This window comes from Leucoraja erinacea, chromosome 11 (genome assembly GCF_028641065.1).
Source record: "Leucoraja erinacea ecotype New England chromosome 11, Leri_hhj_1, whole genome shotgun sequence".
NCBI lineage: Eukaryota > Metazoa > Chordata > Chondrichthyes > Rajiformes > Rajidae > Leucoraja > Leucoraja erinaceus.
This window is the reverse complement of record NC_073387.1, coordinates 37,270,064-37,297,749: the sequence shown is the minus strand read 5'-3', so window position 1 is coordinate 37,297,749 and position 27,686 is coordinate 37,270,064. Positions and strand designations below refer to the sequence as shown.

At 41.7% G+C, this 27,686-nt stretch overlaps 1 protein-coding gene across 4 annotated transcripts in view; it reads right to left on the bottom strand.

The window, feature by feature from the left end:
* Positions 1-224: 224 nt before the first annotated feature.
* Positions 225-27,686, bottom strand: part of LOC129701688 (complexin-2) — a 245,248-nt gene continuing 217,786 nt past the window's right edge. For all 4 annotated transcript variants that reach the window (XM_055643046.1, XM_055643048.1, XM_055643047.1 and 1 more), the window contains exons 3-4: positions 26,885-27,060; positions 225-3,896 (exon numbers count right to left, since the gene is read on the bottom strand). In XM_055643046.1, the coding sequence (XP_055499021.1) occupies positions 3,699-3,896; positions 26,885-27,060 (374 nt within the window). In that variant the 3' untranslated portion in view covers positions 225-3,698. The remainder of the gene's footprint in view (positions 3,897-26,884; positions 27,061-27,686) is intronic.

The following is a 27,686-nucleotide window of genomic DNA, read 5'->3' as shown; positions in this document are numbered from 1 at the left end:
GGACTGCAGCTCTACCAGCTGCACCACTGTGGTGCCTCAACATAAGTGCTAAACCATTTTCTAAATCACGGAATTGAAAGGAAAAGCATTTTAATGTGACTATTCTGTTCCTGTGTGATCTCTTTACATTTTCCAGGAGAGATATAAAAGTGTTTGTGTTCCCATGCGTCCCTAAATCTCCAGGTTTTGTAATCTTCAGGTTCTTACAAAGAGGAGGCAGAGTGAAGTTTTTATAAACCATTTTATTTTAAAGATTTATGACTCCAGTTTCGTGACAGTACTACAGTGATTTGCACATTTATGACATGCAGTGGAATTACAGTCTTCTATCAGATGGACACAGTTTACATTCTCATTTATTAGAGCGGCAGAATTTTAAGTTTTGCTGGGCTGCAAAAGGCTAACCTTTCTGGCTTGCTATGCAGAAGTGTCATTGCTGAATATATTCAACCTCACCACGTTCAGCACCATTTCAAGAAAACATCTGACAGAAATAAAAGTTGAAAAGTTTAATTTGAATATGATATGATTTTACTTTTCAACATAATTTCCTGAAAGGAGCATGTAACATTATAAGACTTGTCGGCACTGCTTTAAAGCAAAGCACAGAGCTATGCCTAATGACTTTGTTAAAGCCAATAAAAATAACAGTGAATTGAGTACTTTTAAATAACAATGCTATAGCTCCCATCAAAAGCAAAGGCATGTCAGCTGAGAATAAGGTTGAAGGCATTCAGTTTCCATTATCTATAAACTTGTGGCGCCTTTTCTTTAAATTCACAGTCAGTAAAGATTATACCTCTGTACGCACATTTCATCTACAACTTAGTGAATATTAGCTTGAGTGACGCATACATCTGAAGACAAGCATGGCTTTCATAAATATTCTTTGTTATTACATACACTGTGTGTACCTTTTGTGTTGTGCAATGGAACTTCAACATTAAAAAGCAGATCACGTTTCCAAATGGTTAAGATAATGCTATGCAGTATAACTGATGAGTATGAGAAGTGAGCTCAAGCGAAATACCCTGTTACAAAGACTGGTCGAAAACTAGACAGATGTTTAAACGGCATGATTAGTTTCACACGTAGACAAACAGACATCACTGTGGCTTTAAGTATAAATTATTGAATACACTCCTTTTTTTAGGAAAAGGTATTTCCTTTCAATTTTCTTTTTAGTATTGCAGTCAAACTGATATGGCTTTAACTATTGAAAAAGAGTTTAAACAAAGAAGCTTAACATCCCTAAATTAACTTTAAACATTAACTTAGGATTCTCCTGAATGGAGACCTGGTTTTGTTTTAGTAGGACTGCGGTGGGAAACAGCAAGCATAACACAAACACAAGCAACTCTCCTGCATAGTGGTTTGAAATCCAAGAACCAATACCTGAGATTTTTAAACTAATTTTCTCTAAATTTTAAACTAGTTTTATGCCATGGAAAGCAATTAAATCAGTGTGTCCATAGAGAAAAAGCTCTCTTTGGTCTGATGTAAAATGAAATGCAGGTGAAACACAATTTTTAATCTATTGCAATTCAATAGAGCTGAAACAGTGTTCTACACAAGTAGCAAAGTTTACCATTAAAGAAAGATCCACATTTATAGTACAAATCAGTCTGTGCCACATCTGGAGACAAATTGCTAATAATTTCACTCTGCAGTAGCATTTTGAACAAATTATTAATAAATAGTTTACTGCTGAATAGTTCTATAGAATGGGGTATTAATCACTTCAATGATTCACTTGTTAATCTAAACTACTGGCAATTGGCGTGCAACTGAAGGGGAATGTATATCTAATGTTACTTGTTCGTTGTCGTGAAAGTGATTTAAATACAACTTTCTTAAAAATTCTCCTGGCAGAATATCATTTAACCTGTTTTGGTTCATTATTAAGCAATATCTAATTACACTATTAAACAAAGTCTTACCTTATGACCGGTATCAAGGAAATTGATATATAAACCACATATTCATTGTTGGAGAGAAATTCTAATTCCAATAAATATATATTCCAGGAATGTTAGAGTTTCCATTTGGCAATATTCTGCTGAATGTGTCATTAATTACTGAGAATGTATCATTCCTACATATACTAATTATGTTGCTGAAAACCTGTGAAGGATTATAGATCACGAGGATCTACAATAGAAATAGTTTCCGTTACAAAGAGTAACCAAAGTAATAAGAAATTACAAAAAATTACAAACGTATAAAATATTAGGTTAATGGCTACAAAATGTTAAACAGACTAAGAAAGAAGTTTCCTTAACATGATGGCAGTCATTCTGAATTATGACTTGGACATTCATTGTCGCTAGAACAAAATCTGGAACATCCTCTCTAATGGGACCATGGGAGTAACTTCAACACATAAAGAGGATCCATTCAGGATGGTGGCTGATTACCACCATCTCCTTTTCAAGAGCATTTAGGGATGGGCAGTAAAAACATGTCTTGCAAGTGATAGCCATGTCCCATGAGTCAATAACAATGCAAGTCCGTAACTTTATGTAAACAGTCTTTGACCTGTTGACTTGCAATGTGCCTCAATTTGCCAAAGTTCTTCTTTCCTTCCAAACCTTCCATCCCATCTAAGTTTCTGACAGCCAAAGACACAAAACAGTTCACATTTTGAACTATGTATAGTTTAACATTAGAAGAAAAGTGATTATTGTAAAGTCCCTCCCAAATTCCAAGAAAAAGCTTTGGTCACTTCATTACTTAGGAATGATTAGCAAGTAATTCAATACGTTATTCATTTTAGTATTGTATTGTGTAAAGGCGGTGGGGTTTGGATTAGCAATGTGATGGGCACTGTGTTCCTTGGACTGATGATTAGCATCGAATGGATTTCAATGCTAAAGGTCTAATTGGATAGAATTTAGTGCATTGGCAGTCTGTTTTTTTTATTTTTAAGCAAATATATTTTCTTTGTGACGTACAGAAAATGATACTGCTACCTTTATACATTAAACCAGAGAGATCCTCATACCTTACCGAAAAAGCAATGATGATGATAGATACTTTTTACAACTTGAAGATTATCAACTTATATCGCAAATTGTCATTTTTTAACAAAAGGCTTTTCCACATATATTATACAATTTCACCATTTTAGCAAATCATGCAAGATATTTGCTACTAAACAATTAACTGCATAAAACTTTTAAAAATCTCAGTAGAAATCACTGTGACAATTGTCAGATCTTGCACACATACATCGCAGGGTGCCTAGCTGCATGCCACCCCAAGTTCTTCAGGAACAACCAACAACCAAGTAATACATCACAACACATTTAACAGTATGGCAACTTAAAAAGGCTACCTCAAAACAGTCTGCAATACAGTAGAAAAGCTTTGCAATGAACACAACTTAATACTGCCAGTTGTGAGGTTAAGAGTTTCTGCATTACATGAGCATATATGGAGTCTACAATAGAGACGATTAGGAGTTTACATGAGGTCCACTGGTCTCCTGGACTCCTCATGCTCATGTCAACCCCCTCACCATGGCTTACATCATAGAGAGGCACAAAAAATCTTTGTAATTATATTGCAGTAGGAGTATAAGCAATTACTCTAGTCAGAGAAAAAAGGAAATGTATTTTAATATATGCTCAAAACATATGTAAATCCCATTAATGTAACTTAAAATAATTTACAAAATAAAGTATTATTTTCTTAAACTACTTCTTGAACATGTCTTGAAGTGGCCCAGGAAGATACTTAAGGACAGTATCAAGAATACTCTCTTCTTCCTCCTCTTCTTCATCTCCACAGCCGGCAGGAATTGCTTTCTTTGGGCGAGTCAAGCTTCCTTCTATTGGTGCTTCCATTGCAGCCTTTTCCTCGGCTTCCTTTTCTTCCTTCTTCTTAAGGCCATACTAGAGGATAAACAGAGGAGATAGCTTTAGACAAATATAATGTGATGGGCTGCTGTTCTCATACCAAGACCTCCTGATACTAAGTGGGGGATCTGCCATTAGGTGGGGGGGGGGGGGGGGGGGGGGAGAGAGCCCAGTGTGTGGGGAACAGCTGTGATGGGGAAAGGGGGGGGGGGAGAACAAAGGAGAACCTGGTGTGGGATACTTTGTAACTTTGTCAGAGCCCTTTATGTGGCGACTCTTTGCAAACCTGGGGTATGAAAAACGAAGAATTTCACTGTGACTTGTCATGTTAATCCTGGCAAAATTGGAGAGGCTGGGACTTCAAAATGGGGTAAAAGCTTCAGGGCTGCTGGGAGATTTGGTCAATTTGAAATTGCTCTCAGCAGAGCTGGGTCAAGCTGTGAAGAGGTGCCAGCGTGTCTAGAGCATAGATACAATTTGCAAGCAAATAATAAAAACATCTGAAAACCCTGTCAATTAGGGGCAAAATGCACATACACCTTGTAAATAATTGTGAATAATGTTGCGGACTATCCTGGTGGTGCCATGCTGTAAGGTTGCAAATTTGTTTGCTCCCTTAACTTTTAACCTTTACTTACCACTCTTATAATGTTACTTGTTATTACTTGATTTCAAGGCACGGTCTAACCTTACTTAAAGTGTTGATAACACTTTTTTGATGCTTTAATCGTGTAAAGGATGGAGACAAGAGGGAAAGGAGCTTCTCCAAGGAAGGTGCGTGGGAAAGGCACAGCTTCTGACTGGTATCTTCGAAGCAATATCAAAAACGAACGATGAACTGAAAAATGAAATGAAAACAAGATTTTGCAGTTTGGAAGTAATGATGAAAGGAATTTCGAGCAAATTGAAGGAAGTTCAAGGCAAGCTGATTATGTTACAAGATGAATTTCATGAACAGAAGGAACAAATTGATAACTTGCGAACCCTGGGTCTGGAGAGATATTTGAAGATTGAAAAACTGGAACGGAGAATGAATGAAAATACTCGGGCACTCCAGCAACACAAGATTAAAAATATGGATCTGGAAAACAGAAGCCGCTGACTGAATTTGTGCGTTGTTGGTTTGCCGGAAGGTCAAGAGGAGATAATGGTATAAAATATGCTTCTAAAATGATAAAGGAGACTTTCAACACCGAGCACTATGAAAATTGTCCAATTTTGGATAACGCGCACAGGATCGGGAAGACATCTGGTCCCCAAGATAAACCGAGACATTTGATTGTTCGGTTTCACTTCTTGCAGATGAAGGAGAATATTCTCCAGGCAGCAAAAAAGTTGGGCATGGTTGAATATGAAGGATGCAAGTTTTGGTTTGTTCCTGATTATAGTTATGAGATTTTAGAATTAAGAAAGTCGTTCCATAATGTAATATCTGGGTTGTTTAAGAAAAAGTTGTGCCCTGCCTTACTTTATCCAGCAAGACTGCGTATACGACTCTTTAATGGCAACATTCAATTTTTTAACAATCCTCAAGACGCTTCCAACTTTCTGGAGGCTTATGAGGGTGAAGTCGCGACCGGGAACAATTGATAACTGATTAAGTTATAATTGGAGATTTACTGTTCCTGTTTTGACAATAAATTGTTTTGTAATGATTAAGCATTTAATTGGATGAGTTGTTTATTTTTTAATTTACCTTTTAGAATTTTGGTATGATGGTATCAAACAACAACTTTTACCTTCTCTAAGATACTGTTAATTTAATGTCATGGTATTATATATATATATTAATTTTTAAGATTTTCTTTGTTAGCTTTTCTATTTTTTAAATTGAAGGAATCCCCCCCCCCCCCCCCGTCTTTAGACAAATTAAGTGAACGCAGTTCTTGTTTTTCAAATTTTGACCTTGGATAAATAATATGAAGTAGCTCTTATGTTCCACTGCTAACATTAACTTTTTTAACCATAACATTAATCTTGTTTTGGCTACTGAGTGGCAAACATACTTTATTTTTACATTGGGTGCTGTCGTTAGGAGAGATGGGGGTAGGGAAGAGATTAGGTAGCGTACTGACTATCTACTGGTCAGTTTTGGGCTTTGCATGGGTGGAGTCTTTTGCTTCTAGCTTAGTTTTTCTCATCTGTGCAGAATCTGAACTACAAAAATGTCTGAAATGTCGTCACTTCTGGCTCCGCCCTAGATTTTTCTTCTTCCAGTATCATGAACTATTATGCTTTAAGAAATTAACCCTTTACATTCCACATGATTTTTACAAACAACATGGATAAAGTTCTTCTTCTTTTCATGGAATGTGAATGGTTTGAACCGTCCCATTAAGAGGAGATTTTTTTTTTAAGTTCTTCGTAGACTAAATGCTCAGATTATCTTTGCTCAGGAAACTCATGTAAGGCAAGACGACAATCAACAATTTTATTCAAGTTTTGGAGAGGACAGCAGTTTTATTCAAATTCATAAGTTAAGGTGAAAGGCGTCTCTATTTTTATTGACTCCTGAATTCCGTTTTTTCATTACGAAACAATTTCTGATCCATATGGTAGATGTTTGGTGATTACTGGTGTTCTTCATAACCAAAAAGTTGCTATGGTGAATGTTTATGCACCAAATATTGATCACCTTGAGTTTTTTAAACAGTTAATCGCATCTTTTCCTAATTTAAATGAACACTTTTTAATAATGGGTGGAGATTTTAACTGTAGTTTGAACCCCTCGATGGACAGATCTGCATCTGATCATGTGCTTCCAAATAAATCAGCTAGTTTTATCAATTCTTTTTTACTTGACTCTGGAATGTTAGAAGTCTGGAGATTCTTACACCCAAATGAGAAATCATTTTCTTTTTCTCTCACGTATTTCATAGTTACTCTAGGATTGACTACTTTATAATAGATTCTCGGCTAGTTTCATCGGTCACTGCATGTGAGTATGATGCAATTGCTATTTCTAATCATGCACCAATGAAACTATCAATCAAACTACCCAATTCCAAGTAAACAATGGCGATTTAATGCTTCTTTGCTTCAAGATCTAAATGTTGTTAATTTTATTAAAGATCAGATTGTTTTTTTCTTCTTAACACATTCTACTAAAGAAATGTCCAATGGTGCAGTATGGGATGCTTTTAAGGCATATATTTGTGGACAAATTATTTCATACTCCGCGGGATTAAAATAATAAACTCAAATTGAAATACGTATATTGTCTGATGAGATTATAGAAATTGATAAAAGATATTCAAAAGCTAGTTTAGAGCTCTATAAGACTAGAGTTGAACTTCAATTGACAGTTCTGCAACTGTATACTGAACATGGAAGCAATTGAATTGGGGGTCTACAGTTCTCGGTCTTGGATGGGAGGTAATAATCTGGGTTTTTTAAATTTGAGTTTCTAGAATTGTTGACCATTACGTTGGGAGACTGCAGCTGTTGATTATGGGTTTGGGAGAGTGTTAATTGAAATGGGTTCAGGGATCAGTGGATGGGGTTATCTGTAAAAACAATATGATGGAGGTACAGCTCTACGTCAAGAAATTCTTACTAATCTATGAAGGGGTTCATAAGTGAGTGAGCGCATCAGCTGTGACCACAGATCTGCACATGTGGTTTTCTTGGTTGCATTTACTGTGCATGTAAAGCTGCAGCAAGCAAGAATTTATTTGTTCCAGTCCCGGTGCAAGTGACACTTAAGCACTCTTGACACCCATGATCTATGATCTATGTATCCTGTGCACCTGCACCTTAAAACAATTAAGAGGCTCAAATGTCATATAAATCTTTACAAAGACTTTCAGAATTGTACTTTTCCTCCTATCATAGTGACATACTTCTTTAGCTGTCTGCCTTCCTTTTAATTCATATTCACACACATTTCCTCTCCTCCCTCCTGTGTTGTCCTTAGACCCAGTGTGCTCTGAGATCCATGAATTAAAATGCAAATGAGCTGAGGTAATTGAGTACTATTAGCACATTAGCAGTTAGATGGATGTCGCTTCAGCTCCAATCCCTTAAGGCATAACTTGCATCAAATGAGGAATTTATCTCTATTATGAGCTAACTTTCCACAAGCTCACTTACAATTGCTCATTTTCCTAAGCACATATTAATTTACAATTACTGGTTCATGCTGCTGTGCCCAGTGTCATCCATCTTGAAGCAAACTGCAGGAGATTGGAATTGCCCAGTTACCTGGTCACTTTATAACCTTGAGATAGATATTGCCTTTATAACATAAACACAAGCAACTACAGATGCTGGTTTATAAATAAAAGACGCAAAGTGCTGGTGTAACTCAATGGGTCAGGCAGCATCAGGAGAACATGGATAGGTGTAGGAAGGAACTGCAGATGCTGATTTACACTGCGGCGGCTTCCCCCCCCCCCCCCCCCCCCCCCCCCCCCCCCCCGACCATGGGTGAACAACAGAGGGCAACAGAGGAGGATGACTAAACTTTGGTGCCTTCCCTCACAGTGAGAAACTTTGATTCCGCTGTGTGGGGATGTCTATGTTAAAGACTATCGTGTTCTGTGCTCTTTTTTATTCGTATGGCTATATGGTGACCACAAATTTCACTGTACCAATTAGTACATGTGACAATAAATGTCTCTTGCCCCTCGTGTCTCTTGTCTCTTGGATGGAAGCAAAATTCTGGAGTAACTCAGCGGGACAAGCAGCATCTCTGGAGAGAAGGAATGGGCAATGTTTCAGGTTGAGATCCTTCTTCAGACTGGAGCTGGTCCTTACTCTTCACAACTCCTCCTTTGACTCCTCCCACTTCCTCCAAATCCAAGGCATAGCTATGGGCACTCATATAGGCCCCAGCTATGCCTGCCTCTTAGAAGGGTATGTCGAACTTCCCTGTTCCAGGCCTACGTTGGACCTATCCCTGATATCTAACTTTCAACTCTCAGAATATATCTGTGATGCAGCCTTGGAGATGATTTGCATGGTGTATGAATATTATATATGTATATATAACATATATATATCTACATTATCTACATGGAAATTATCTACAGGGCTAGATCACAAATATATTCTGAGAGTTGCAAAGTCAGAGTGTTATAAAATCTGTTGCAGAGTTTAAATATATATATATACCCTTTTCTTTAGCAACTTTCTTGACAAAAAATCCAAGAAACTGAAGGAGTCAGACATAAGTTTGCCCTTTGACAAACTAATGAGAAAACTTGGCAGGAACATTACAATTGTGACTCATCCAGTCAGGTACAGCCATGACAAACACAAAGTTAGATACAGGTGCACAACCTTTTATCCGAAAGCCTTGGGACCAGACACTTGTCGGATTTCGGACATTTTCGGATTTCAGAATGGAAGATTTTTAGCGTAGATTAGGTAGGTAGCGCGGGCGGCTTGAAAAGTCTGGAGCAGCTGCCTCCTCCCGGGTGACCGGGAGAATCATTGCATAAATGTTAGTCAGTTAGTTTGGAGGGATTTTATGGTGGTGGTGGTGGAGTCGGGGTGAAGGGGGAAACTTTAATTCTTAGTCCCCTACCTGGTCGGCGACTCCCAACCTCGCGGAGCTGGGGGCTCCGTCCGGCCGCGGGCGGCGCCGGTTGGAGCTCCGACCCCGGCAACTCTACCCCTGGCTGCGAGGCGCTCCAAATCCAGCGCCGCCCGCGGTCGGACGTCCCAGCTCCGGGAATGTCGGGAGTCGGCCGCGTCGCAGCGCTGGGATACCAGCGGGGAGCGGGCAATGCCTTACCGGGTCGCCGTGCGGCAAGCTCCGGAACGCTGTGGCCGCCGACACACAACATCGCGGAGCGTCGCTGGATTTGGAGCCGCGGAGCTGGGGGCTCCGTCCGGCCGCGGGCGGCGCCGGTTGGAGCTCCAACCCCGGCAACTCTACCCCTGGCTGCGCGGCTCCAAATCCAGCGACGCTCCGCGATGTTGTGTGTCGGCGGCCACAGCGCTCCGGAGCTTGCCGCACGGCGACCCGGTAAGGCATTGCCCGCTCCCCGCTGGTTTCCCAGCGCTGCGATGCCGCCGACTCCCGACATTCGCGGAGCTGGGGCGTCCGGCCGCGGGCCGCGCTGGATTTGGAGCGCCTCGCAGCCAGGGGTAGAGTTGCCGGGGTCGGAGCTACAACTGGCGCCGCCCGCAGCCCCAACGGCCACAGCGCTGCGGAGCTTACTGCACGGCGACCCGGTAAGGCATTGACCGCTCCCCGCCTCTCCGACCAGGTAGGGGACTAAGAATTAAAGTTTACCCCTTCACCCCCCTTCACATAAAAGCCCTCCAAACTAACTGACTAACATTTAAGCAATGATTTACAGATGTTTAAGCGTCTCCCGGTCTCCAGGGAGGAGGCAGCCGCTACAGTAGTACAGACCTGGGTTGACCGTGGGTCGTTTTGGGTCAAGTTTGGCGCCAAACGCGAGCTTTGGTGCGCAGACGACATCTGGAAAAAATGGCCGGTTTTCGGAGCTTTTCGGTTTCTGGAACACCGGATAAAAGGTTGTGCACCTGTACTGCATTAACGCAACCCCTTCCCCCAATTCAACTTTCGACCACTCACCCATTGCCCCCACGGGAGGCCTGGTCCCCCAATGCAACCTGTCCTCCAATGTAAGATGCCATCACTCACACCATCCCCCAACGTAACCCATTCCCCCAATTCAATATTCCACCACTCAAATGCACAGCAGCGGCTCATTTTCCTTCATCCCCGAACACTCCAACCCCCTCCTCTTCACCCTCCCTCTTCTCTCCCCTTCTCCACACCCTCCCTCACCTCTCCCTACCTCTCCTTGGGAGGCGCTCACCTCGTCCCCATCCCACCCCCCCACCTGGATTTTTTTTCTAAATTAATCCTCTCCCCTATTGCACCCACCCACAATGATAACTCCCACGTGGGGGGGAGGGCCGGGGGGGGGGGGGGGGGGGGCGGCGCTCAATCAATCATTCCCACGTGGGGGGTGGGGGGATGGGGGGGGGGGGGGGCATCGGAGGAAAGTTCTGGAACTTTTTTTTTGTAAATGAAACATCTCCCCTATTCCATCCCCCCCCCCCCATCCACTACAGCATTCTTCACTGTGGTGAAAGGCAACAAAGTTCAGCCAGTCCTCCTCCCTTGTTCACCCATGGTCGGGGTCATAGACCCTCCGTAGTCACTGCCACAGATAGCCCTCGATGTACAGGCCCTCTCGTCAGGATGATCTAAACTGACGTCGAGACGGTGAAAAACACTCCGCGGCTTGGAGGTCCCGAATCGGCACTTTCCTACCGGAGTCCGCAACTTCAGGATGTTATAGGTCGTAGGCCGGCGGTCGGAGCTCTTCTCCGATGAGGGATCCCAGGCTCCGGATGGTAAGTCCATGCCACGCCCACGGCTAGAAGCTCCGCAGACCACAGTCCCATATTGTGAACGACACCAGGCCAGCATTCGGAGCACTCCTCTCTGGCGACCCCCGGCAAGGGTTCGGCCACTCCGCGATGGAAAGTCCATGCTGCGCCTGATTAAAATTGATTTTAGTTTAAAACCTCTCTCCCTCCCTACGCCCCTTGAGGTGGAAGCTGCTGAACCCATTCTGATGTCATTGTGGGCTGGAAGACTGTTCACGGACAATGTAAATTAGATCCCATTGTGATGTCATAGCTCTAACTGCCACTGCTGAATCTTTCTCAAACTGGATTTAGTAAAGCTAAAAATGTTAATAACTTGTAAAATATAACATCAATCTGAACGAAACTTGTTGAAAACACACCACAGGACAATTGTAAGGTGGTGCAACAATTTTAGCTCTATCGTGTAATGTTTTGGCATAATTTCAGGATCTCACACGCACGCATGCAGACAGGCAGACATCCAAACAAGATGAGAGTTTTAGTAATATACTAGACCAAGTGCAGACCCGTTGGGTCTGCTCCCCAATGGTGCGATCCCCCAACCCAATATTCCACCATGCACCCGTCTCCTCCAACGGAACTGAAGCCGTTCCCAAATGTAAGATTCCAGCACTCCCCTGCCTCCCTCAGCAGTGGATTGAAAAAAAATTCCAATTGCACCTTCCCTGCCTGCTGCAGCAGTTCCAATTGCAATACCAATTGGCCCTCCCCCTCCTGTTGAAGCACTTGCTGTGATATCCCATTGAGGTGAAAAGTTCAGAGTGTTCCTGTCTTGCAACTTTGTTTTGAAGTGTGTTGGAAGCTGATAGGATTCAAGATTCAAGATAGATTTAATTGTCACGTGTGCCAGATGGCACAGTGAAATGAATTCCCATACAGCCATACAATAAAAATCAACAGGACTCAACACACTATAGAGTTTAACACAAAACATCCCCACACAGCAGAATCAAAGTTTCCCACTGTGTGGGAAGGCAATCAAAAGGAAGAAAGGCAGCCGCCAGCTGGACGGATGGACGGCAGGCGGCAGCCACAGACTTTTATATAATAATAGATAGATAGATTCCATCCAAATTCTGTCAAAAATAAAAAATAATGAACCTCAGTAGCTTTATCCTTGTGGCATTTTACAATAATTATTCCTGGCTTCTTCTGTGCATACATCCTGCATTAAAAAAAACCACACACAAAATGCTGGGGTAACTCAATGGGTCAGGCTACAAGTCAGGAGGACATGGATAGATGGCATTTCAGATCGGGACCCTTCTTCAGCTAACCTGAAATACGACGTCAGCTATCTGTGACCTTCAGAGTTGTTGCCTGAACTGCTGAGTTACTTCACAGCTTTGTGAATTATTTATGTAAACCAGCATCTGCAGTTCCTTGCCCCTCCTGCAATCAGGTTGATTTTATTATGAAATGCACAAGTTACAGTGAAGTACAGGTACAGTGAAAATCTGCACCAAAACACATAGTGCTGGAGTAACTCAGAAGATCAGGCAGCAACATCACAGTCACATAGATTCAGACAACACACAAAATATAAATGATACATAAATTATACAAGGCAGTGAAAAGAAAAGTACTCAAAAACAAGACATCAGTCCAAAACACAGTTAGAAAAAACATGTCCATGGCAGTGCAAGTGGTGATCCAAAATTTTCTGTTGCCAAGGTAGGATTAAAGTTCAGCAGTGCTGAAAGAAACTGCAGAGGCTGGTTTATACCAAAGATAGGCATAAAGTGCTGGAGTAACTCAGCAGATCAGGCAACATCTCTGGAGAAAAAGGATGGGTGTCGTTTTGGGTCGAACCTTTCTTCAGACTGAAGGGCTCCGACCCAAAATGTCAGCCATCCTTTTTCTCCAGAGATATTGCCTGACCCGCTGAGTTACTCTAGCATTTTGTGTCTATCTTTAAGGTTCTGCAGGTTGGTTTAAGAACCCAAGCTGTTCCTGTACCTAGTGGTGTGGGTCTTCAGGCTTCTGTACCTTTTACCCAAAGCAAGTAAAAGAGGGTGGGGATCTTTGATGATAGGTGGAATCTTCTTGAGGCGATGCCTCATGTCGTTGCTTTCGATGGTTGGAAGGGTTTTGTCCATGATGGACCATGCTGAGTTCACCACTCTGTGCAGCCTCTTGCATTCTGGTGCATTGGAATTGCTGCACTGGGTCATGATGCAACCAGTCAGGATGAAGGACACTTACAATGGGATTCAATTACAGGCATTGGGCATCACCTCTGGGATTTCATTGGTGTTTGAATGATTTGGACTGTCAAATTACTGCTCAAATTAACTTTGAATGTACTTGTATATAGCACCTTTTCGTTCCCTGGTTTTATGGTAGAAAGAAATCCTAACTATGAATCCTCAAGAATAGTTCTTAGAGTTATGTTGGCACAATACATTGTTTTTTGTTGTTGTAGAATTGCTTTAGCAGTGTGCGAAATAGTTGGTATTACAAATGTCCTTCCATAGAGAGATGTAAAGGCTGGTTTCAGACCATAGGCTCTTCTTGATGCAAACAAACTCCCCGTTTGCTAAAAGTCATTGCATGGGCTTGTGATTCACAAGTATTTTGCATCTTTGTTCACAGTTCTCTTTAGCTTACCTATTTGGTTTAGTTTAGAGATACAGAATGGAAAGGGATCCTTCAGCCCACCGATAGAAGCTGCACCGATCAGCAATCCCCCAGACACTAATTCTACCATACACACTGGGGATAATTTACAGAAGCAAATTAACGTACAAAACTGTACGTCTTTGGAATGTGGGACGAAACTGAAACACCCCAGAGAAATCTCACAGGGTCACAGGGAGAACATGCAAACGCCATACATAGAGCACCCTTAATTAGAATTGAACCCAGGTAGCTGGTGCTGTGTCAGCAACTCTACAACTGCACCACAGTGCTGCCCCTTATATTCAGAAGAATGAGAACTAAAATAAAATCATCGCAATCTTTAACCTCATGGCTTGGCATAGCCCTTACTCTACCATTATTATTCGGTTTGGGGACCAACCATGGCAATAGACAACAGGTGCAGGAGTAGGCCATTCGGCCTTTCGAGCCAGGTTCCGCATGGTTCAATAAAAATGGTTCAATAAAAATATAAATGTGTATCAATTTATTTTCATCCGAATCTGGAATCTTGTTTTCAAATATAGTGCTAAATTCAGTACCAATAACATGCACTATAAGATGAAGCTTTTCCCCATCGTTAACTGTTAAGAGTAGTTCACTGAAGTGAAAAATCAACGAGGAAACATTTCTGATGGTGTCTCCAGCCACCAGGAAGTCATGTGCATGGAGAGATATCAGAATTTTGGCTTGTTGCTGTTAAATGATCTGAACCGCAGTCATCCAAGAACAGCTGTTCACTCCTCTTTGAAGATCTCACATGTCAAATCTGTCCCAAAGTTGCCGACTGGCCCATTTCAAACTGCAGTGGTACATGTTGAGGGACTCGCTGAAGCTTGGTGCAACCAACACCAAGGCTTTGTGGGGGAGTACCACAGGATATGGTTCTTCCGCTGCTGAAAATTGATTTGATTGGGGACACCACTCAATCAAAGGAAGAGATATCACCTCAGGGGAGCACGAGTAGCAATGGTGTTTTGTTTAAAGACAGGTGTGAACACTATTGAGTATGACGCTAATAAATGTATTGACACTTTGATTGGCTGTAGAGTTTTTGTACAATTTTTGTTTTGTATATATTTTTAATTCTGCAAAAAGAAGTATCTGTTCCAAAGTAAAATAGATCTATAAACAGTTCTGCCATGCATTTTAGCTCACACATATTAACAAAAGCAATATTCCTGATATCTTAATGGCAGGATCATAAAGGTCATCCTAGACATAACTGTTAGTCCTATTAATGTAAGGTAGACAAAAATGCTGGAGAAACTCAGTGGGTGAGGCAGCATCTATGGAGAGAAGGAATAGGCAACGTTTTGGGTTGAGATCCTTCTTCATTGTCCTATTGATATATATCAGGCATAACACCATTTATAAGGTGAATGGATAATGGAACATATCCATGGTATTGTACACAATTCAACAAGGTTGCTTACACGTTGTAGAATTTTAGTTTTCGTTCTGAGATGATAGATGTTTTTTACAGTTTTATTGATGGGTTCCTCAGACTATTTTCTGAAATTAATATTGTATAAAAGAAACTATCAAAAACCAGCTGGTCTTAAGAGAATTTATTTGAAGGAACTGTGCATAGAAGGCAACACAACCTATGATTTTTCAGAGAATGCTACCCTTCTTTAAGCAGCCTTCTGGCGGCAAAATAGTTTGTTCAGTAAAAACCGAGATCAGTGCAGACTCTGGGAGCCCAGATGTGCCCTGGTGGGGGTGGCTGAACTGTGGCTCAGGGGTCTTTCCATAAAGATTGAAAGGCAGATTTCCATGGGCCTTACTGAGTTCACACAACAACATTGGTCTGGCTTTATGATCTGTTTTGCAATGGCGTTTTTCTGCAAATTCATTTCACTGGCTTAAATGTGATGAATAAAACTGCACCTGATTGATTGATTTCTATTGATTTTCTGAAATTGATTGATTGATTGATTGATTGATTGAAGTGATGGCAAGTTCTCTTCTGTCTCCAGTTGATAAAGGTAGGCACTTCAAAATCAACCCTGCCGAGAATAAAATAGAGGTATACAAGCCCGAGCATAGGAGATGGTAGCTTACTAACGTTACCATTCTTAGTATGTTTCCATGATCAAGAAACATTCAGTTTCAATACAAAATTACAAATGCTACACGAATAGTCGGGAATAAGAACATCAAGTGCTTATGTTCTGTTTGAGCAACTGCCACTTAAAATGGTGACCTTGTGGCGTCAGCTTATGGTCAGGCCACTTACAGTCGAACCCTCGTCAGTGGTTACGAGGGCTGCCATGTGACGCCATGGGATTAAGGGAGTGTCTTGCTATATAAGTGGATCTCACCTTGAGATCAGGAGTCGACAGGTAGCTGAGGTCGAGACAACACTGTCGCTCAGCTGCAGCAGCAATGACTATATGTTAGAGGACCAAACTTGCATGTACATCAACCATGTAATGTCTGAATTAAACTACTGTATGTTCACCGTGTTTGGTGCCGCTACATTGGTGACCCGCGACGATCCAAATTGGGATTTTGGATATCTCCCGACGCACGCAGCCTCGAGAGACCTGATGTCTGCAGCCGACAGCCCTGCTGAAGGACGCTGCTGCCAACCCGGCCCTACCGTAATGTATGCTGCCGGTGACCACCTCAACCTCCCCCTGTGACTGGTCTCAGCAGCTCAGCCCGCCCGGGTTGATGGGCGCAGTTTGGGCCTTGTTTGATGGCCGCCAATCTCTCCCGCATGGTTCGCCCGGAGCCGACCACCACGGCTGAGAGGCCGCGGCTACTGTCACTCCTCCACTAGCCGTCGCTCCCCCACCAGCCGCCACTCCCCCACCAGCTGCTGCCCACCAGCGCTGAGAGGCTGCGGCTGCCATCGCTCTCCCACCAGCTGCCACTCCCCCACAAACTGCTGCAGTAGTTGCGAGTTTAGCAGCCCCCAGTATCACCACCACCTGCCCGCCAGCCCCGGGAGTGGGGAGAGAGCAGGCCCGCCCATTCCCCACCGGCCGTTGCTCAAGGCCTAGCCTCCCAATTGAGCAGACCTACCTGGGGCGGCTGCCTTTTGCACCTCACTGGCACGGACCCCGAAGATCCCCATGCGCTGGCTGCCCGTCCGGTTGGGCTGTGGTCAGCCCAGCAGCGGGGTGGAGCCTCGGCCAGTTGTGAGTTGGCGGTCACGCGAAGGATTCCCCGGTGATAGCGCAGCCTGTCTACGAAGACATCGGCGATGGTGGGTGGAGTCCCTACCTGCAAACCTTGTAAACGTGGTTTGTTCACCACGTTTGGTGCCGCTACAACCTATGTATTTTTATGAGGCACCACCTTGTAATTTTCAAGTGTTTCAGAGTAGAATTTATTTACAAATAATTCTTCCAGCATTTTCATTATATCTTCAGGGATACCTTACTATATAAAAATAAACTTAAACCATTGACATCTAATCACCTATAACCTTACATCATCACTTGCAACTCCGCAATCCTCAATCCTTAAATCTCTGTATCCCTCCAATTCTGTACTCTACCAGAATTGGAAGAATTCTACCCAATTGTCATTGCTCTGATATTGGCTGTTCTGTCTCTGTTGGTCACAGAGGAACATCCAAAAAACTAGTAATATTCTCTTTTTTAAATAAATGCAACAAATTTCCTTCTGAAATTTACTACTGAATTTTATTTTATCACTGTTGGTGTCAGGTCATTCAAGATCTTAACAATGTGCAATTTCCCCAAAAAAAATCTCCTGTGAGTGTGTTGCACACAGCTGGACAACACATCCAAAATGTTAGTCTGAACCTGAAATCTTGTGTCATATTTCTGAAAACAGTGACATTTATTTATCAACTACATTAAGCTGGGGATTTATTTGTAATAAAATTGCTTAAAGCTTTTTTTCTGTGAAAAAAGTACTGGAAAAATTACTTTAATAATGGTAGCCAAGATGTCCGTAGCCAATGGTAGCCAAGATAAGGAGCTCATCTGAATCATCGTGACTCCAGCTGGAAATGTCAGAACTGGTAGGAAACATAGAACATAGAATAGTACAGCACAGGAAAGGGCCCTCAGTCGACAATGTCTGTGCCAAATATGACACTATTTTAAACTAATTTCCTCTGCCTGCATGTGATCCATATCTTTCCATTCTTTGCATATCCATGTGCCTGCCTAAAAGCCTCTTAAATGCCCCATATTGTATCTGCCTCAACCACCAACCCTTGCAGCACATTCTAGATACCAACCACTCTCAGTGTAAATAACTTGCTCATACATCTCTTTTAAACTTTGTTCAATTCATCATAGGTATTTTCTTTAATGTTTGACATTCCGGCCTTGGGTAAAAATTTCTAATTGTCGACTATATTTCTCATCATTTTATATACAGGGTTCTTCCAATTCCCAGACATTTTGCCAGCTTTGAAAAGAAAATAAATTTTTATTTCATGCTTCACTTCATCTTTTGGAGAGCAAATCGTACCAAAAGCCGACCACCGGTTATCTCAACTTTGCCGGGTCTGACAGGACCCAGCATTGAACGCGAGACTGAAACATCAAGTGACATAATGAAATCACAGAATCAGTGAAAGATTGCAGCATGGAAGGGGATAACTTGGCTCATCAAGTACATACCGACTCTGTGTAAGAATAGTTCAGCAAGTCCCACTCACCATTTCTTTTCTCTAAAGAAGGTGAGGAAAATGGTGCAAAACGTCATAGTATGCATAACTGGAGTACTGACTGTTGGAAGCAGCCTACATCCTGAAGAATGGGTGCAGTACTGATTTTAATAGTGGAGATTCTGTTTCTGACACATCTTTGCGGCTCCTCTATTTTTTCATTGCAATCTTATTTTATCAATTGGATGCAATCAAATCTGTTTTCTAATCAAGTACAGATAGGGATTAACTCCCTTCCACCTTAAAAAGACACTGCACTGGATATGAACTCTGGAAAAGAATCTTGCCTATGAGGGATACCTATTAAAAACATTGACATTACAAAACAATTAGCAGGAAGCATCCTGGAAGGCAATTTTGTCACCCTGGGATCAACAATAATTTAATTTTGTTGATGTGGGGTCAAGCATGTGGGTGTGGAGCTACATTAAAAAGGTTGATGACAACAGAAAATGCTAGACATGGATCAGGCAACATCTGTGGAAAGTGAAAGAGAGTCAACGTTTCAGGAAGAAAAGCATTGTCAAAACTGGGTGGAAATGGAACTAGTGCACTTTAAAATTCACAATTAAAGCTGTGTGAAGACTGCCTCTAGCAATTTATAAATGCCCTAACCTGGTGCTTTGACCCCTGTAACTTATGATCCAAGTTAAACAGGGTTCCCTCAGGATGCGGATACTTCAATGCTACAATTTACGCAAGTGGGGTCAAGTCCCAGCGCTTAATTTAGGCAACATACATTGACATCTACAATGTAGATCCAGCAGGGGTTACTCATGAAGACATGGTAACTCCTCTGCAATGTTAATGGTGTGTAGTGAGAAGAATGATGCGTAGAAGACAAGTACAGACCTAATGACCAGTGACCATAAACATATTCCTGCAGATGTCATCAGAAGTTGACCATTTTAAAGGTCATAGTCAGGTTCTCTTGCCATTAGTATCAATGAAAGTCTGAGAGAACACAATTGTTTTCTCTATTCTTTTGATATAACTGGTTTACAGAATAGTTTCACAACTCCTTAATAAATATTAATGCAGGCCTTTGAGTAACTCGAATTACTTAATTAGAAACTTGATGTTTTTTCAAAGAAGATCAGTTTCACTTAGACAGTTTGGCACAGTTAGTCACATTGACACAACTTAAAAAATGGCAGTAGGTGTTTAACCTGGAATAGAACAATTTTGTGCACATTTCTGGTTGTTTTAGCACTTACTTGACCATTTATCTCTTAATTTTTCAACAGGATTTCCATTTCCATTAACACTTTTCTCCAGCAGTACAATGTCACACGAAACTCATTGATCTTTACAAAAATTACATTTCTTAATATTTGCAGAACAATCAAATGTTATTGATCCTGTTTCCATTAAATCCATATGATTTAAAGGGCCAACACTTAGCAATGAAGATCCCTTTACATTTGCTGTTCTCACTGAGATCTATTGTCTCAAAGATAGCCTCAAATGTGACTGCAATTTTCTGCACCTGCCCATGGTTATTCTCAGCTTCAGAATACTGATCTCCACACATCTCATGCTTGCATTAAGGAGATTATCCAAACTACATGCTCAAAGAGAGCAGGCAGAGAATGCGCGGGCATTCCGAACGGCTTCCCCAGTGTAAAGATATTCTTAGAATGAATTCAGGCTTTTACAGCAATGTACTTCAAGAACACCAGGTCTTAAGTTTCCTTGTACAAAGAACATGTATCCTTCAGGCACTACGTCTCACCAGCCTGTCCACATCCTTCTGACTTTCTCGAGGCATTCTTTAAACCTACTCCCTTATGGCAGCATCGATTCATACAGTGACCACAGTCCCCAATAGGTGGAAGCGCTTTGCTCACCTTGCAGTACGTTCTTTATAACCTAGCTGTAAAGATCACCTGGGCTACATGCTGACAACTGCAAGAAATTGGAACAAATCAATAGGGAACACAGCACTGAAACTTCAGTATAGCCCTACACAAAGAAAACTGTTTTTGTTCTTCTACAAATAGCATTCGGGGTGGCCAGAATTATTATTTTTTGACAGGAAATACAATGTGAAACGATTGCTAAATCTTTAACTGGATGTATTCTGTCTACCCTTGGAAAGTGCATTAACATTGCAGGTCATTCAATCATCATCAAATCCTTTAATGAAGATTGCTTTCCAAGGGAGTTAAACTCCATGTTATTAACAAAGCAATCTCATTCTACATTATTTAAGGGAGATTGTTTTAACTGTCCATATATATATCACAGGTGTTTGCAGGTGCAGTTGCAGCAAATGTCTAATTTCAATGAGGAAGTCCTTAAGGAAATGCAGAAATCTCTCGCTTCATTCAAGAATTATACCCGCCACTGGACAAATGCCAGAAGCGTTGAAGTAATAATTAAAGTTGATGTTCCTTCATCTTGTGTCACAGTCTTTGACACATAAATACTCAAGAAAGCACAGTATAAGTTCAGTTATCATTATTAAAAGGGTGGCGTCAAGGAAATAGCATTCACTACGCACAAGAAGCGCAAGATGCCATTGTATTCAGATGCTGAGAAGTGGGTTCAGCTCTGGCTGGACTATTTCTAATCTTGTGATATGGACTCAATAAGAAGATTAAAAGGTTTATTGTTGAAGCACTGAACTCCAAAATGGCAGACCTAGGATTCAATCAATATTGTATTTATTAATGTAACAACCTTCTTACGCAGTATATTTCATCGATGTGGCACCTGACGCAATTCGCACACCCAGCATGCGTGTGTGCTCATTTTATCATGCTGAAATCAAAACTACACATGAAAAGTCAAGCAACTTGAAGATATTTTTTTTTGCCTTTTTAATGCAAATGTTAATGGGGATGAAGTTTGGTTTCCAATGAAAATGAAATGTGAGTGTAAATTGTGTTGCCAATTTACCGCCCTTGTTTGTCATCTTGATACTTTGTACTAAGCCCATTTCCATTCAAATTATGCAAGAAAATTGTGACATTCCTGTTTATGTTATTGTTTCACTCTTTCTATCTCTGGATAAAGTAATGAAAATTCCCATGATCTTCTATAATAGTTCATTAACTTATTACCGCTAGCATTACTCACTGTGCACAATGTGGACACTTAATCAATAAACTTAAAAAAGTCTCGTCTTGTTTCTATGTGTGTGTGTGTATGTGTGATTGTATTTTCGCCAAAGCAGTACACAATAGCGTGAACATTTTTTCAGAACCTTACTCAGTTTTTTCCCATCATCGATGTAATGTTTCCTTCAGATTTGATGTTATATTTCACGTTATTGACATTTCAAGGTTTAAAAAAAGCTAACTTTAACAAGATTTTTACTGTTAAAATCCTTCCTGCCAGCTTCCAACAAACTTTGATACAAAGTTACAATACAGGAACACTCTGTGCTTCCACCATCACAGTCCTCCACCTGACATTTGCAACAATATTGCCATTATACAACACTTACTCCAGTTGCTGGGAGCAAGTGTTTCAGCAGGAGGGGAGGGTGAATTGGTATTGTAATTGGAAGTGCTGCGGCAGGCAGGGCAAGTCCAATTGGATTTTTTTTTAAAGTCCAATGCTGGGGGAGGCAGGGGAGTGGTGGAATCTTACGTTGGGGAGCAGGTTGAGTTGGGGGACCACGCCTCCCGTGGGGGCTATGGGTTAGTGGTAGAATATTGCGTTGGGGGACCAGGCCTCCCATGTGACAGGGACCCAATGGGTCCCAATTGGTCTAGACAAAATAAATCTGTTAGCTTAGGAAATGATTTGCATTCCCACTCTTTCTGCACTGACTGCTATTACATATTGAGTATAACCTACCAAAAAGTTAAAATACAATCTTCCCTTCTTTATCTTGGACAGTTTCTCACGAGCTAGGATGACTTCCCTTCATTTTGGTTTTCTAAGTTTGTAGGTGAGTGATCAGGTGAACGTGGGAACTGCGGACTCTTCCATCAATGGGGTAACAGGTGTACAATATAATGGGGGGGGGGGGGGGGGGGGGGTAAGGGGTTTGAGGTGATTAACTCTTGTGACATGCACAGAGCCTGTGTTGTGTACTCCCTTTGCATGGATTTGAAAGAATCACACAATCTCCTTCTAAACCTTGAGTGATCATGGCACAAACACCATGAGGAATCAACTGCTTTGAACATGTCACTGAATCTTTCCCTCTGCCTGCTTGGTCGTTTGTACCCATGACAGTTCTTGGATAAAGTGTTCAATTTGGGAGTTTGGTCTCAAGCTCATGAATGACATTAAAGCCTGCCTCACATAATTGACCAAGTACATCAAGGGGTTTGTTCCTGGGTATGCTGGCCTGGGAGAGAACACTGATATTGGTTAAGTTGTCTGTCCAGTGAATTTGAACGATTTGGTGGTAGTGTATCATTACTGTTTATTAAGATTCCTAATGTAGGTAGTCCATGTCTCAAACAACCTGAAGGAGAGCAGGGATCATTGCTACGAGGAAGACCTTGAATTAGTGCATAGTCTTGAGGAGTTGACCTTCTAATATGTTTTTTCTTAAGCTATCAAAAGCTAAGCTGAAGTTGTATTGAAGGTAATGGTGAATTTCATCATTAATGTCTGCCTTGCTGAGAGGTGCCTTCCTGTGACATGGGAAGTGGTTCATCCTTTCCTTGATTTTGCCATAAATCATTATTGTTAGAGGATAGTGTAGAGCTGTGCGAGCAGGATGGAAGAGGACTTTTGTCCTTCAAATGATGAGTAGCAAGTGCATGCTCTAATATCCTTCAATGACCAAGCCAATGATGTCTTGAAACTCAGCCTCTGTGCATGCACAATCCTGTAAGTCATCTACATAGTGCAGCTCGACTACTGAGGAAAGACACAAATGCTGGAGTAACTCAGTGGGTAATGGGCCTGTCCCACCTAGGTGACTTTAGGCGACTGCCAGGGACTAGTTTTAATGGAAGACACCAGGCGACAACCTACGACAGCACCTACAACCACCTCTGACAACCTTCGACAGCACCTATATCCACCTACAACAATCTACGACAACCTACGACAACAAAAATTGTCGCCACTGTCACCGAAAATATATCAACGTTGAAACTTTTGTGGCAGTCGCCTGTAGTCGCCCAAAAAATCACCTAAGTGGGACAGGCCCATTAGGCAGCATCTCTGGAGGAAAGGAATAGGTGACATTTTGGTTTAGAACCTGAAAGATAGAGGTGAGAGTGAAATCCTGGAGGCGATATCAGCGCCGACAACAGGTAACCTCAGGAAAGGTGAAGTCCATATTGGCACATTGTTAGCTGGGGAAGAAGTGCTAACGACAGGGATACAATGATGCGAACACTTTAACTAGTAAGGTGTCTAGGGTAGGGCACCTCCACGATTCCCCCTCCCCACATCTATCTTTCAGTTTGAAGAAGGGTTCTGACCCAAAACCTCATCTATTCCCTTTCTCTAGAGATGCTGAGTTACTCCAGCATTTTGTGTCTCTCTTCGGCATAAAACAGCATTTGCAGTTCCTTCTTACTCATTTCAACTACTAAGGTACAAATTACATTGGTTCTAGAGTGCAGTTACAGAAGATTGAACAATTTCAAATTGGTTCAGTCAATTAGCTTTATTTCCTCCCTGCAAGGTGGTCAGAATGTATGGGAAAAAATTGGATTAATGTAGTGTTAATGTAAATGGGTGGTTGAAGATCAGTGTGAGCTCAGTGAGCAGAAGTGCCAGTTTCTGTGCTCTATCTCTTTCATGCTACATTGGAGGTGAGGGTCACATTGTGGTGAAAAAGTCTAAGAAAACTGTTTGGAAAATAATGCTGCCTTGTATAAACATTTAATATGCACCACGTTATTAAGGCGCTATCCTGTTCATTGAACCAGATAATAATAGGTAATATGTAGGAAGGAGCAGCAGATGCTGGTTTAAACCGAAGATACACACAAAAATCTGGAGTAACTCAGTGGGTCAGACAGCATCTCTGGAGAAAAGGAATAGGTCACGTTTCGGGTCGAGACCCTTCTTCAGATTGAGAAGGGTTAGTCTGTCAGTTAGTCTGAAGAAGATTCTCGACCCGAAACATCACCTATTCCTTGTCTCTAGAGATGCTGCCTGTCGTGCTGAGTTACTCCAGCTTTTTGTGTCTAAGAACAGGTAATCCCTGCGACCAGAACCAAAGGATTGCTTCAATACTGAAACCTTACATGTCAATTGTTATACTGAAGTTTACATTTGGATTTCATATTTTGTTGAAAATTTTAAATAAACAGGTTTATTGGCAGAACAATTAGACAATAGACAATAGGTGCAGGAGTAGACCATTTGGCCCTTCGAGCAAGCACCACCATTCAATGTGATCATGGCTGATCATCCCGAATCAGTACCCCGTTCCTGCCTTCTCCCCATATCCCCTGACTTCGTTATTTTTAAGAGCCCTATCTAGCTCTCTCTTGAAAGCATCCAGAGAACCTGCCTCCACTGCCCTCTGAGGCAGCGAATTCCACAGACTCACCACTCTCTGTGAGAAAAAGTGTTTCCTCGTCTCCATTCTAAATGGCTTACTCCTTATTCTTGAACTGTGGCCCCTGGTTCTGGACTCCCCTAACATCGGGAACATGTTTCCTGCCTCTAGCGTGTCCAAGCCCTTAACAATCTTATATATTTCAATGAGATTCCCTCTCGTCCTTCTAAACTCCAGAGTGTACAAGCCCAGCTGCTCCATACTCTCAGCATATGACAGTCCCACCATCCCGGGAATTAACCTTGTAAACCTACGCTGCACTCCCTCAATAGCAAGAATGTCCTTCCTCAAATTAGGGGACAAAAGCTGCACACCATACTCCAGGTGTGGTCTCACTAAGGCTCTGTACAACTGCAGAAGGACCTCTTTGCTCCTATATTCGATTCCTCTTGTTATAAAGAGGATCTGGGAATAACCGTGCATAGTTCCTTGAAGGTGGAATCTCATATAGATAGGGTGGTAAATAAAGCTTTTGGTATGCTAGCCTTTATAAATCAGAGCATTGAGTATAGAAGCTGGGATGTAATGTTAAAATTGTACAAGGCATTGGTGAGACCAAATCTGGAGTATGGTGTACAATTTTGGTCGTCCAATTATAGGAAGGATGTCAACAAAATAGAGAGAGTACAGAGGAGATTTACTAGAATGTTGCCTGGGTTTCAACAACTAAGTTACAGAGATAGGTTGAATAAGTTAGGTCTTTATTCTCTGGAGCGCAGAAGGTTAAGGGGGGACTTGATAGAGGTCTTTAAAATGATGAGAGGGTTAGACAGAGTTGATGTGGACAAGCTTTTCCTTTTGAGAATAGGGAAGATTCAAGCAAGAGAACATGACTTCAGAATTAAGGGACAGAAGTTTAAGGGTAACATGAGGGGGAACTTCTTTACTCAGAGAGTGGTAGCGGTGTGGAATGAGCTTCCAGTGGAAGTGGTGGCGGCAGGTTCGTTGGTATCATTTAAAAATAAATTGGATAGGCATATGGATGAGAAGAGAATGGAGGGTTATGGTATGAGTGCAGGCAGGTGGGACTAAGGGAAAAAAAGTTGTTCGGCACGGGCTTGTAGGGCCGAGATGGCCTGTTTCCGTGCTGTAATTGTTATATGGTTATATGTTATATATAAAGGCCAACATGCCATTCACTTTCTTCACTGCCTGCTGTACCTGCATGCTTACTTTCATAGACTGGTGTACAAGGACCCCCAGATCCTGTTGTATTTCCCCTTTCCCAACTTGACGCCATTTAGATAGTAATCTGCCTTCCTGTTTTTGATACCAAAGTGGATAACCTCACATTTATCCGCATTAAACTTCATCTGCCATGCATCTGCCCACTCCCCCAACCTGTCCAAGTCACCCTGCATTCTCATAGCATACTCCTCACAGTTCACACTGCCACCCAGCTTTGTGTCATCTGCAAATTTGCTAATGTTACTTTGAATTCCTTCATCTAAATCATTGATGTATATTATAAATAGCTGCGGTCCCAGCACCAAGCCTTGTGGTACCCCACTAGTCACTGCCTGCCATTCTGAAAGGGACCCGTTAATCCCTACTCTGTGTTTCCTGTCTGCCAACCACTTCTCTATCCATGTCAGCACCTTACCCCCAATACCATGTGCCCTAATATTGCCCACTAATCTCCTATGTGGGACCTTATCAAATGCTTTCTGAAAGTCCAGGTACACTACATCCACTGGCTCTCCCTTGACCATTTTCCTAGTTACATCTCCATTAAATTGTGCTTTCTTCTGTAATAACCATTTTAACTGTCATTCATAAAGATTACAAACATAATTGAGAACAGATTAGACAGATGAGGTTAATAGGGGAGTTACGTCTGTTTACCTTGTCTCGTATCTGTTGTCGTACTTTTTCCCTTTCCACTTCCATTTTAATATGCTTTTGCTTACGTTCATCTTCCTGTTGACGAAGGGCCTCTTGTCTTTCTTCTTCCTTCTTCTGTGCATCTGGGTCTTTCTCCTCATCACCCCCCAGCATCTTCCCCATGTCTTTGGTGGCCCCTGGGTGAAGTAATTACATTATATTATAGTCATGGAGATTGCTAAGAATAAAACGATTCCTTTGTTTTGTTTTATATTTTTTTGCACATGTCAGATATGACTAAATGTTTGTCAGATAGATTTGTTATGTTACAGTTGGCGAGGGATAAAGTCCAGTAAAGCACCAGTACTTATAGGGATATAGTTTAACATAAACACAGACATTGTGTCTGGGCAAAAATGATCCTTGATAAGGTGGCTGAACTATCAACTGTGTCTTTCTGAAAATGTTGCACTGAGAGTAAGAATTTCATTGTTCGGTTTTGGAACATACTGTATGACAATGAAACATTTGTTTGTTTCTTGATTCTGGAATGAAGATTGGACTGAGGGCTTGCTTGCATAGGTAGCAATGTAGGGTCATTGGTAGGTGTGCTCCACTTCCCTTCTTCACACAGCAAATTAAGATGACATTTGCTAGTGTCTGGAGGCTAATCCACTCAAATTTTGTTTCAATCCTGTATATCTTTCTTTCAGATCCACCATCTTTGACTATTTTTTTTTTTTAATCTACGTATCAAATTTTCTTCTGAAAGTCACTACAGAATTTTCTTTTACCACTATTTTGTGTTAGGTCATTCAAGAAC